The sequence below is a fragment of the Barbatula barbatula genome (assembly GCF_947034865.1).
Source record: "Barbatula barbatula genome assembly, chromosome: 19".
NCBI lineage: Eukaryota > Metazoa > Chordata > Actinopteri > Cypriniformes > Nemacheilidae > Barbatula > Barbatula barbatula.
Window position 1 is genome coordinate 17,421,639 of NC_136782.1, and position 12,528 is coordinate 17,434,166.

At 39.5% G+C, this 12,528-nt stretch overlaps 1 protein-coding gene across 2 annotated transcripts in view; it reads right to left on the minus strand.

Annotated features, from left to right (window-relative positions):
* nbeab (neurobeachin b) overlaps nucleotides 1–12,528 on the minus strand; it is a 208,719-nt gene that overhangs the window by 100,855 nt on the left and 95,336 nt on the right. Inside the window, exons 30-32 of one of the 2 annotated variants that reach the window (XM_079481818.1) lie at nucleotides 7,484–7,635; nucleotides 5,425–5,545; nucleotides 3,002–3,129 (exon numbers count right to left, since the gene is read on the minus strand). In XM_079481818.1, coding sequence (XP_079337944.1) covers nucleotides 3,002–3,129; nucleotides 5,425–5,545; nucleotides 7,484–7,635 — 401 coding nt within the window. Of the gene's footprint in view, nucleotides 1–3,001; nucleotides 3,130–5,424; nucleotides 5,546–7,483; nucleotides 7,636–12,528 lie in introns of those variants that run through there. The other variant, XM_079481820.1, reaches the window with a different exon arrangement.

The window sequence follows — 12,528 nt, forward strand, 5'->3', positions numbered from 1 at the left end:
TGCAGTGTGAAAAGACACTGCGGTGTTTAGCCTAGTCGTTAGATTGCCCGACTCTCATTCGGACAGACGCCGGTTGCTTTGTTGACAACTTTACATTAACCAATACATCTTAACCTGTCATAATTGTCATAAAAACATGACATAGCAGATTAATAATTGAATGTAAGACACTACTTAGCTGGTGTTTCGGCATCTAACCATATTGTCTTAGAGACTGAGAAACGGGGACACTTCTGTACGCGTCACAGTTGTTTTATTTGACAGAACAAACATTTTACTTGTACGGTCAACAGAAAGTAGGCCATCCCATCGCTCACCCCCTACCAACCACGACAAACAATATAACACACCGGATATAAAGGAAACGGAAGTGAACACAACAAAACACGTGATTACAAATAACCAATGAGAAGATAAATGAATGAAGGCCACTACAGCTGGGTTAACTGTCATATTGGTTTTGACATTGGCTGTCATGAGGCCATTATAACTGTCATGAATCTTTTTATGACCACTTTTTTTCCAGTGGTACAAATTGAATGTCAGTAAAATATCATTAAGTGTTAATACTCTGTCAAATTGTTTTATAACAATGTCATGTATACTTTTCTTGAACTCAACCTCAGTGGTACAATTACATTTTAATGACAAATTCAATTTGTACCACTGTAGTTTAGGTCAAGAAAAATATGACATCATTTAGTTTTTTCGAGAAAAACACACATACAGGCTTGTTTTAGTATTTCCGTTGAGACATGCCATTGACTTGTTTTGTTTTTACATTGACCTGTTTCCTATCACCTATCCCTAAACAAACCTCCAAACCTAACCCTCACAGAAACCTTTTTGCATTATTGCATTTTCAAATAAGCATAAGTTTGTATCTTTATTCATTAATTTCCCTTATAATGTAAGTGATCTCAGGCTTTAAAAACAAAACAAGAGCACAGGTACAATAAACTTACATCGAAGGAGCCCAATGCAACACTCAGTACCAAAGTATCTACACATAATACATTTTTTGGTCTTGTCAGTTCAAATAATTCATCTTAAAAAAAAACGATTATTTAAAGAAATTGCAATGTTTAAGAAAATTACACAATAACAATATAAATATCCTCAGTTAAGCATTTTGTTTTATGCACAAACTTTGTCCATTTTGTTCAAGCTGCGCATACACAAGGAAAAACTACAGATGAGGTCATACAAAAATTGGTTTCAGAGAGATTTATCATTTAAGAGCTTTTTTACATTGAGCTAATTTACTTCTCAAATAGAAATAGTAACTATAACTGAAAAACAAGATAAAATGTTTAAATTTAAGACTTGAGTAAAGTCCTCTTTAAACCCACCTGCATGAAACCACTCCAAAAAAATCACCAAACAACCAAAAACAAGCTCTCAGAACATGATATCAATGCGATGCCAAACTTTGACTATCACATTTGATAGCCGGCAGGGGAAAAACTTCATCAAATCATAAAGCCCAATGATTAAACATGCACACACACTATCTATTGTGGAACCGAGATTTCCTCAGCTTATCTATTTAGCCATTTAAACATCCCCGTCCATGAATGATCTCCACTAAACCATAAAGTCCTTAAAGTTATGACCGTAATATTTCAGAGGCCAAGAGTTCAAGTCCCAACAATCTCTCTATCTCATTTATGAGGTTGAGATGGGGCCGATACACTCGCCTCTGACCCCGTTTTCGTGGCACCCCGCTGGGGTCCCTCCAAAGTCAGGTGGAGGAATGACCTCTGCCTCACGCTGCTGGACAAACTAAATGCATTCTATTTAAACAGTAAGTCATCCAACTTTCCGGTTAAGCTTCCCTGACGTGAATGTGACATTGTCGGAAGACTGTAGCATCTCTGACTTGGGCGGGCAGCTTTCACAAGGGCCGCAGTGTTCCGCCCAGAGGCCTCGTACTTACACTCACAAGTGCTGAGAGGCTGTCCGAGGGAGAACGGGGCATAATTGTCCCCTGTGAACGAACGTCTAGAGGGGGGCCGGGCAGGGTCGTGACCCCTGGTGCTGGACTGGGTGATGGATGAAGGGTAATTATGGGTAAATAGGGCGCCTTTGCACAGGCGAACAGTATTTTAGCTGTGAGAGGCTGAGGAAGAGAGGAGAGGAAGGAGGTTGGAAAGTCTTCTGGTCACAGCCTCAGGATGGGGTGATGATGTTAACATATTGGACAGATACATTTTTGAGGATGTTGGAATAATGGCTTCTGGGGCTTGTTTGGAGGATTGTCATGGTAACACAAAGCACAGCCAATGGCAGCGAGTCAGGGGACAGCGTGACAAACGTTGGGATGCTTTTAATTCTGCTATTACAGGAAAATGAAACCAAAACTATAAAGTCTCAAAGTTTGATTCCCTGCTGGTGACAAAAAAAACATATTTCTGCTTTGATAGCAATGTAGAAATATGTTCTCATAAAATGAAATTCTTTAGATAGATACATGTTTAGCCACTAAGGAATTTTGATGTATTATTTTGTGCTATTTAAAGCTGTTGACATTCAAAGTGATTATCCGCTTTATTCAGTAAAACAGACGTTTCTATTTAAGTAAAAAGGCCATGAAACGGACACCTCAAGTCAACCTAAACTGGGAAGCCTCCAAATGTGAAGAGGATCAAGTTATACCAAGACAGAAAACTGCAAAGAAAGGCATATCTAAGAATTTCTTTCATGAAATGGCCGTCTCAGTTACAGACACACATATTTGTACAGTGCTGTAATGTGGGGTTGCGTGAGTCTGAACAAACTGGCTTTGAGCGGAGGGAAGGACATTGAGATTTAAAACCGCAAGGTGAAACAACCACAAACAGAGTGTGAAGTGTGAGTTCCTGTGCAAAGAGAAACTGTTCTGTCATGTGAATTGCATGCGTGAAAAATGTGGTCAGAAGGGTAGAAGATTTCAAAAATAGGCCAAAACACACACAGAGAATGTGAGAGAAGGCGTGAGCGAGCGAGCGAGCACATGTACCTTCTATGAGCAGCTCCTGGCCGTGGCTGCCCAGCAGAGTGCGAGACAGGAAAGGAGCAAAGTCCACAAAGATCTCCCTCAATAAAGGCGCAACCTTCTCTAGAGCTCTCTCCAGTTTAGCGGTGATGCTGCAAAGACAGAGACACAACGTGTCAGAGCGGTCAGATAAAAACATGTTCAGTTGTATATCTAACCGGCAATAACTGTCGACATGCTCCGGGTGCACCATTACAGCAGCTACAGCAACACTGCAGACAAAGCCAAATCTGTATACTAATAACCAGCTCGAGAAACTACAGGGCTTTAGTTACAGGCTACCACTATAAATACAGAAAAACATTTATTTTACGTGGCTAGGGCCTGAGTTAGTGGTCCTGAAAGGTGTGTTGACAGTATGTTCATTTTCGTTTTTGTTTACTAAAAGCTTGTTGATTCAAATATTCTGATATAAAGATTAGACAAAGCTGCACGTACAGAAGCAGTAGCAGAACTACTGTGATCACAAACATATCATTTTTAAAAGTGGAAGCAAAGCCAATATTTTGCCGCTCGAGTACCATGGGATAACATCGGAAATGGGATTTTGTTCGAAAATACATGTAAGCATGCAAATATTTTTTTTGTCTTTGTTGCGAATCTGATACCAATTAGATCGTAAGTTAAATTTTCTATTTTCTTTCTTCTAGATTTGACTGCAAATGACTGAAATGACTGAATCCTCAAGGCGGAATTGGGTTATCATTAAAATGTTAGGTTATTTGTAAAAATATAAGAAAAATAAATACTGACTGAGCAAAAAACAGCTATGCATACTAAAGTAGTAACAGTTCTTCTGTAAATACGTACATTTACATTTAGTCATTTAGCAGACGCTTTTATCCAAAGCGACTTACAAAGAGTTCAGGGAGCAATAAGCGATATTGAGGCTAAGACACTATACTGTTAAAAATGAAACGTTTATTTCTATAGCACTTTTCACAAAAAGAAAAGTAGAGAAGTATTTTTATAACATTTTAAAAAATATGTAAATATTATACAGGTTGTATAAGTACCGTTGTAAAAGTATTTTTTGTAAGTTAAAGTAATCGGACTGTTCGATTTGCAGCGAGCAATGCATGTCAAATTTTCCATGGGATGAATATTAGTATTACTACCTGTAAAAGAAATAGTAAACTACGAACACTTTCAATGTAGAAAAATGACAGGATTTATGACAAATGCTTAAAATTGAATCCTTTTCAAGAGACGGAGAGAATTACACATTCATTTATGGAAAGGCTTGTACTTGCATCAGTTCTTCATGGAAAGGAAATGCATCCAAACCTGTGTGTTGTTTGATCATATATATATATATATATATATATAAAAATATCTTTTATTTTGCCAGCTTTTATTGCAGTTTAAGTGTGAATCATAAAACAGAGAGTGTGTATCTCTAGTGCAGGTTAGGCATCACAGTCTCAGCATCCAGACAGTTTCATCATTGACTTTAGACTCCCAGTAAGTGCTGTCGGTTACCGCTGCCATGGCAACTGATTTGCGATTCCTGGCGCGGCAGAGGATCCGCAAAGAGTGCGTACGTGTGTGTGAAGCATAGAGGACCCCGGAGAGCCACACACACACTTTCTTCTGTGTAGTCAGACAGCGGTGTGTCTGCGAGATGTCTGTCACAAAGCATTAGACGAGGTGAACTGACGGAGCCGAGGTCAGCGCGGTTTCCACACACTCTCCAAACATCAGCCTGCACTGATTTCTCTGCATTAGCACACTGGCAGCCAGTTCTGACAGCTAGCTCGCAAACACACACGATGGGCAGTGGAGAGAGGACAGACACACATTTGTAAGGTGAGGGGTGTCTCGTTTGTCGAAAACCACAACAGGAGAAAACAAAACGTTCCTTCCCTGTTGTTCTAAACAAAGGAAAGGCAAGATGTGTGTGAAAATGAAATAATAAGGATGAGTGCTGACTCCCTCTTGTGGCAAATATTAGAAAAACTGTACATTTCACACATTGGACAGTTCCCAGCACACTTAATTCAAGAGTTTGGCCTCTCCAGGCTGCATTTGTTGAAGGGATAGTTCATCCAGAACATTCAAAAGCTGTAGGCTATGACTTTTCTCTCTGCACAAAGAAGATATTTTGAGAAATGTCTCTGTGGTTTTGTTTTCATAGAATGGAAGTCAATTGGGACCAATGTTGATTGGTTAACAACGTTCTTCAACATTTTTTCTTTTGTGTTCTGCAGAAGACGTTCTTCAGATGTCAACGGCTCTTTATGGAACGATTTAGCTAAAAATGGCTCGTGTGACTTTGCAAAGCAGATTTTATACATCGATATGTTACATTATAGGCATTGAACCAAATGTTACTTCTAACAGAAATGCATTCACACACAAACGGGCATTACGGGTCTCAAGTTCACCTCATGTTCTCCATGGTGTCCTCAGGCATGGGCGCCACGGTCTGCACCGCGGGCAGGTTCTTACTGGTGGCTCCGTTCACATAGCAGGCAGAGGAGGAGGAGGCAGATGTTTCTGTGGCCCCTGTGAGACGATAGAGAGACTCCAGGTTAGAACACACAGTTCATTATGCCGGTATACTGGAATGAAAACTGGAATATAACAATAAAATGATTCAAACGGACCTACAGATCCTTGTGTGTGTGTGTGTACGTGAGTGACAAAAATATGTTTTTGGAGGTTTGCATATTAAACAAGACGTTTCGATTGCCGATTATTAAAGTACTATTTAATATTTTCAACATCTTAATTTTTTATACTCTTCACATTTGTATTTTGTAACGTCAACTAAAACACCAGATGCACTTCAAAATGTTATTTTCCTAGTTTTAGAAATCTGTATAATACAAGCTTTAAGACCCAAATCATCACCAAAAATCCCCTCCTCGACGCTAAAGTGAAGAATCTTCACATTCACACTGTCCCCGTGCAGCGGGGAGACTGTGATAGATACGTTACAGGAAGAGACAGTCATCCTGCAAAACCACAAGCTGTCACAGACATCTGAGGACGAGAAATCTATTACGCAGCCATCAATCGCCTTGTCAGAGATGAGGGTCCTTCCATAAGCAAATACACCGAGCTGAAGGGCAGCGTCGAGGGGCTTGTTCTGATGGATTTCAACCTCAATCTCAATCAACTTCCATTGTGCATTCTAAGCAGATGTCAATGAGGTATGAAAATGAAATCACATCGAGCAATATAGGCACTTTCCACAAAGAGCTGAATATTTGATATTACCCAAAACCATTAGAAGCGCAGATCCGATTTTGGATGAGAATTATTAAATCTGTTAGATGCGCTACTAGCATTCATTTAAATCAAGCAGCATGATACAGTAACTTGCTCACTTTAAACTATAAAATGTATAATACAATTTGAAGAATTAAAATTGTAAATGTAAAATCTTACGAGTACTGTATATTGTGGCCTACATGTCTTTTCTACAGCAATAATCCCACGCACGCACACACGCACACACACATGCATGCACGCACACCCACACACAGACTTACCTTAATGAGGACATTCCATAGACTTCCATTGTTTTTATACACAGCTAGTTATAAATACCTCAGTTTTTGCTCCCCTTTGGGTACAAATGTGTCCCCTAAATATAGTTAAGTGAATACACACACATGCAGCACAGAGCACACACTCACACATTGCAGTTGTACTTAACAGTTCCCGTCCTAATGTATGTGTTAAAAATCATAGTCTACACCCTAAGGGGGGCATTCAACATTTAAGGCCATTTTTGTTTTCGTTGCATTACCGAGTCTGGTGGTGTGGGTATAATCTTATGTGTATGTGGCCGCCTAACAGCCTTGAAATTTCCTACAGATCCTATCTTAATGTGAGTGTAGTCATTGTAATGGCTCCCCTGACATCTGGATCTATGATACTCACCACAGCGGTGCAAAACGCAACGCTGCTGCAATATATACTGTAGCAAGGAGGGCCCTCTAGTGGACAAAATGCTTGCAACCAAATGGAATTTCCTGACCGCTATCTACTTTATATTATTTCATGAAAAGAATCTTTGGTTATTCTAGAAATAGCCAAGCAGAATGAATTTAAGTGGTTAATGTAGTTAAGCTCTCATTCGATTTTATACTTGCACAGCAAAAGGACAGTTCACCTTGTCATCATTTACTGACCCTCAAGATGTTCCAAGTCTGTGTTTGTTTCGATAAAAACAGAGAAAGACTTGCTTGTAACCAAACAGTTCTTGGCCAGTATTGACTACCATAGTAGGAAAAATGACAATAGTAGTCAAACGTGCCGCAGAACTGTTGCTGCTTTCCCACATTCTTCGAAATATCTTCTCTGATGTTCAATAAAGCAATGTCTCCTACTAGTTTTCCTACACCGTGGATAAAAGTGTTCGCATAAAGCACCAACTCGCATGTGATGTAAATGAAAAGTTTGTTTCTACAAACAGGTGAGAGGGACACTTACCTGTGGTATTGATCATGCTCTTGGGTGTAGTCGACGCAGCAGCAAATATGTTAGGTGTGCTGCCTGAGCCAAGGGCACAAGTGGACCCAGAACTACCGACTGTGTTCACCGTCACACCCGACAGAGGCTTCTTGGCCTGTACCACCACACTCCTGTATGACAAAGACACGAGAGATCGTAGATAAACTCATAGTGAGCCATAGCACGGTATTGAAATGACCTCACAAGGAAATAAACAACCAATCAGTTAACATTTCACAGAACACCTCCTGTAAGGAATGCCGGACACAAAGCGTCCAGATTCAGCAAAAGCGAAAGGGACAGAGACAAATCTAAAACACTTCACCCGCAACAATAAATATGCGAGATTGCTTGCGAAATGAATTGATCGAGTCAGAAGGAGACCAATGTTTTCCAAAATCTGGTCAGGCAGAAAGCGACTAAGCCCAACGGTTGTGGTGGCAAGCGAAAGACCGGCACACAAAGTAAACATCCTGCGCTCCTGTTACACTGAGCTCACATCCACTTCTCAAATGTACAGGACAAACACACAATACAAATCAAAAGCAGCGGCTTGTGGTTATGTTTCTCTTTTCTGCCGTTTGTCCAGTGCCGTGCCTCGACATAATGTCAAACTTGGAACTTAGTTCATCAACAGATATTTTCCAGGTGTAGTGCCAAAATGTGCTGTTTTTATAGCGGAACTGTTTCGGAGGGGTTGTCTTGAACAAAAGCCTCAGGAAACAGACCCAAGTTATCAACTTTGGAATTTGCACCTTGGCCAATTTATGTAGTTTAAACACGTTAACTCAACACTTTTTTGAGCTGCCACAACATGATTTATTTATGTTTAATCATTAAACCTGATCCATTCAAGTTGGGGTTATATGAATGATTCGTCTCGTGTTCAAAATCCCAGGACTTCCAGTCCCCAGCATGCTTTGCACGAGATTGCGTGAGGAGAGTACTACAGTGCTATTTTATGTACTTTAAGGGTTATTTTAAACATTTAAATAATGCTACACTGCAAAAACGGTCATTTTCCATAATCCTTGAGTTTATCTGACAGAATTGTATGTATTATTACAGCTAAAAAGTCAAATTACAGAAATACTACAGAAATAAAGGTGCTTCTTTGAAGCCATAGAGGAACCTTTTTTCTGAATGGTTCGATAAAGAACTTTTAACATCTGAAGAACGTTTCGGTTTCACAAAAGGTTCTTTGTGGCAAATAAGATTTGTCAGATTTTGAAGACGTAGGAAAGAGTTAAAGAACCTTTGACTCAATGGTTCTTTTATGACAGAGCTTTTAAGCACCTTTATTTTAAAGACATGAAAAGCATGTAATTTTACTTTAAATGTAAAAAAAATTACAGTTTTATTTCTGGAAGATGTTTTAACGGTGTAGCATAACTATTATGTGCAAACGATGTACATATTATTTTATGTTTATCCAACATTTTTTACAGTAGTGTGTTCTAGCAGTGCCTTACCTTCTCGACACAGCCGCAAGCAAAGTCAATTAAAGAAAGACTCTCCAAATATACCTACTAAACACATGAAATGACTCGTAAACAGTCTATAAATACGAATCAACCCTGGCAGCCAGGAATGATGGTTTTGCAGTTTATTTATTTATAGTTGTAGCTGAAAATCACATGACTACCAGCCTGATCTGAGCTGAATATAGCACCAGAGACAAGCAGAATCACGAGTCTGCCTTAAACTCTTGACCCCTCCAATAACCTCTCGTATATCTTCAGACAATTTGGGTGTATATATATCCACAAAACCCCACCTAACCCTAATACTAAAGACCGCTGGAGGGTGAGCACAATATTATGACACACTGAAGTGCTTTGAATGATATTTAGTTTGTGTGCCTACCACGCAACTTCACGTGACTGGGGTCGGAGATGTTTGCCGATACTGAGATTTGCGCTTTGTGGTGATGTAGCACAGATCTGTTTATGTCACCTGTTAAGCGGCTCGAACCCTTTCAAACGCTCAGATGCTGTACAGAGAGGATAAAGCCATTAGAGCACTTGTCTGGGATACTGCGACTCGTCCCGGCGGCGCGCTCTCGCTTTAACGCGGTGGCGTGACAGAGACGCTTTCTCAGAGATCGCATGCAAGGAAACAAAAACATTCTGTGACACGTGCTTCCTCTTAGGGCTACAAACAGAGCATAACATCTTAAAATGGTACATGTGTTCCTCTATGACTTGTAAGTCATTGATATACAGTAAATAGACGGAGTTGGTTTGGTATATTGTTTCAAGTATTTTGCATGAAAATACATGAGTGTGTATACAGTACGGACAGGAATGCGGATAAAACTAGCAATGAAATAACAGCCCTACATTATACTTTTTATCCGGCTGAATGTGTTTAAAGTGTAATAATAGTATTGCGACACTGTAAGAAATAGTTCACCGAAAACAAAAGCTATCATAATTTATGTATCGTCGTGTGTTTTTACACTTCTTTTCTTTCATAAAACTCATTTTATGTTTATATTGTTCTTTAAATTCATCTTTAAAGGGATGGTTCACCTAAACATTTAATTTGTTCATCATTTACTCACCTTTATGCCATTTCAAACCTGTCTGGCTTTGAAAATGTTGGTGAGCGATCAGCATTGGCCTCCATTGACTTTCATGGACGCGAAACCACTGAGACATTTCTCAAAATATCTTCTTTTGAGTCATATACAGTCGACCTTTGAACCACATGAGGTTAAATAAATGGCGGAGTTTATTTATTTACGGTGAACTATCCCTTAGACTATCCTGAAAGGCTAAAATGTAAATATTTATATAAAATGACGGTGCTTTTCTGTCCTTTGATGTTTTAGATGAAATGAAAAATGTGAAAGTATCTAAAGCATCCTCAAGAAAGATATGTATTGACTTGGAGTGATGTTTCATCTCTACTCCGAGTCATTTTTATGCAACATGTGCAACATGGACGCTGTAATGTGTTAACATGTTGTCGTTCATTCTACTGAGAAATATGAACATATAAATTATTCATTGTGAGATTTCGCTTGGATCTGATCAGTCAGCACTTAGCAGGACATTTCAGAACAAGAAAAGATCTACCAAGTGCTTCGTTGTCTTTTCAGCGTCACCATTTATTGCTTGTAACATCTCGGCTTCTTGCAGGTATTTGACAGGTATTGTAAAGAGCCGATAGCATTAGACTATAAACAAGCATCCAATATAATATGAACGCTCTTCGTGAATTTTTCATGAACCGGGGCCTTGTGAATGATGTATGTAATATCCAGCACATATTTTGTAAATAGGATTGCTTAATTGACTACAGTATGGATACATCTAGGCTGGAATATAAATAATGCAAACCGGTTAACGTGTGTAATTTGAAATCTCTTACAGACAGTCTTAATGTAAAAACAATATCAATGAACATAATAGAATTGGTTATGTCCTATATACTGAGAAATTCAAGTTTATTGCAATATTATGTATAATAGCCTACCTTGAATTTACATTAACGTGTTTTTATAATGAATTGCTTTGAATTGACCTTCAAAGCAGATTAGAGTTAAGGTCTTTCTGATGTGGCACCATCTGCAAACACGGCTGCCTGGTTATTCAATACTAAATTCACAAAAATCACCTTTGAAAAGTTCCAGAAAGACAAGCTGAGGGTGTTGTCACTCTCAATCTACTGAGGATCTGACAGACCATCAAAGAAGGCCGTCCAGGCCTGGCAGCTCATTGGGTGGCAGGTGGCAAACAATTAGACACAGCAATTTCATGGCGGGCAGATGACATTAAAGCACGCGAGAGTGAGCGGCACGGTCCCGCGTCTGCCGACGGCCCGTGTGAAAGCATTTCAAAAATAATACACTCTGCCATGGCAACTCATTTCTGCCTGCCAGGCCCCATTAGAGTGTTGAGGGCTGAGGACGACAGGAAGGGAACGAGGGCCGCGGCGGGCCGCTTCTGTTTAATCTATCATCAACACCCCGGAGACCCTCCCCGACGCTTGCTTGCTCAAAACACCTTTACTATTCAGCAGCCCGCCTCATCTGTGACACAGCGGTCGCTGCATACATTACGGCCAGGGCAGCGGTTTTATTTCTCCTGTGATTCTCTTTCTTAGATGGGAGAGGAACAATATTAGTCTTGCAGGAGTCATACGCTGGAATATTGCTTTATCTTGTTCACATTTTATTTGTCTCGGCAAGGAACTAAACTCTTAGATAGTAACTGTTCATTTGATGTATGGACTAGGGTTGTTACAATATACCGGGCAATAACTGTGATTATGTATATCATGGTAATATTACACATCGGATAATATCGTGAATCGTAAATGTCTTTGTTCTGTTGAACGCATAGAAACGTATTTGGAATGAGGTTAACAACTGAGATTTCTGGGGCACCATTGACTTCCATTAAAATGGGTATCAAAGGTGCCCCAGAACTGTTTGTTTTCCTAAATTCTTTTGTGTTCAACAGAACAAAGAAATATGCAACAATTCTTATTCCTATAGTCAATGGTGTCCCCGAAATCTCCGTTGCTTACATTCTTCCAAATATCTTTCGTTGTGCTCAACCAAACAATGAAATGTATACAGGTTTGGAACAACTTGAGGATGAGCAATTCATGACAGAGTTTTCATTTTTCGGTGAACTAACCCTTCAAGAATCCTATAGTAGCACGTAAATGAATGAATGAGAAAGAATATGTTGATATATAAATATAAATAGCAAACCAAATAAAAAGGTTTCTTAAGAGCTGAGACAAATCACTCCAAGACTTTATCTGGCCTCTGAATGTAAACACGCCACGAAATGCTCAAACGCATCGCTGAGACATTTTTAAACACAGCGTTTCTCCGTGCTATGAAGTATAGGGAATTTAAAGTGAGTTATGGCTTGCTTATGACTAAGAAAATCATAATGGCCGTTCCTCAGGGAAAAGACTAATCCAGGTATTCATCATTGCTGACTGTGATGTATTGTCTTGTGTTTTAAGGCACGGAAGGGATAGCATAAGCACAGAAAAGG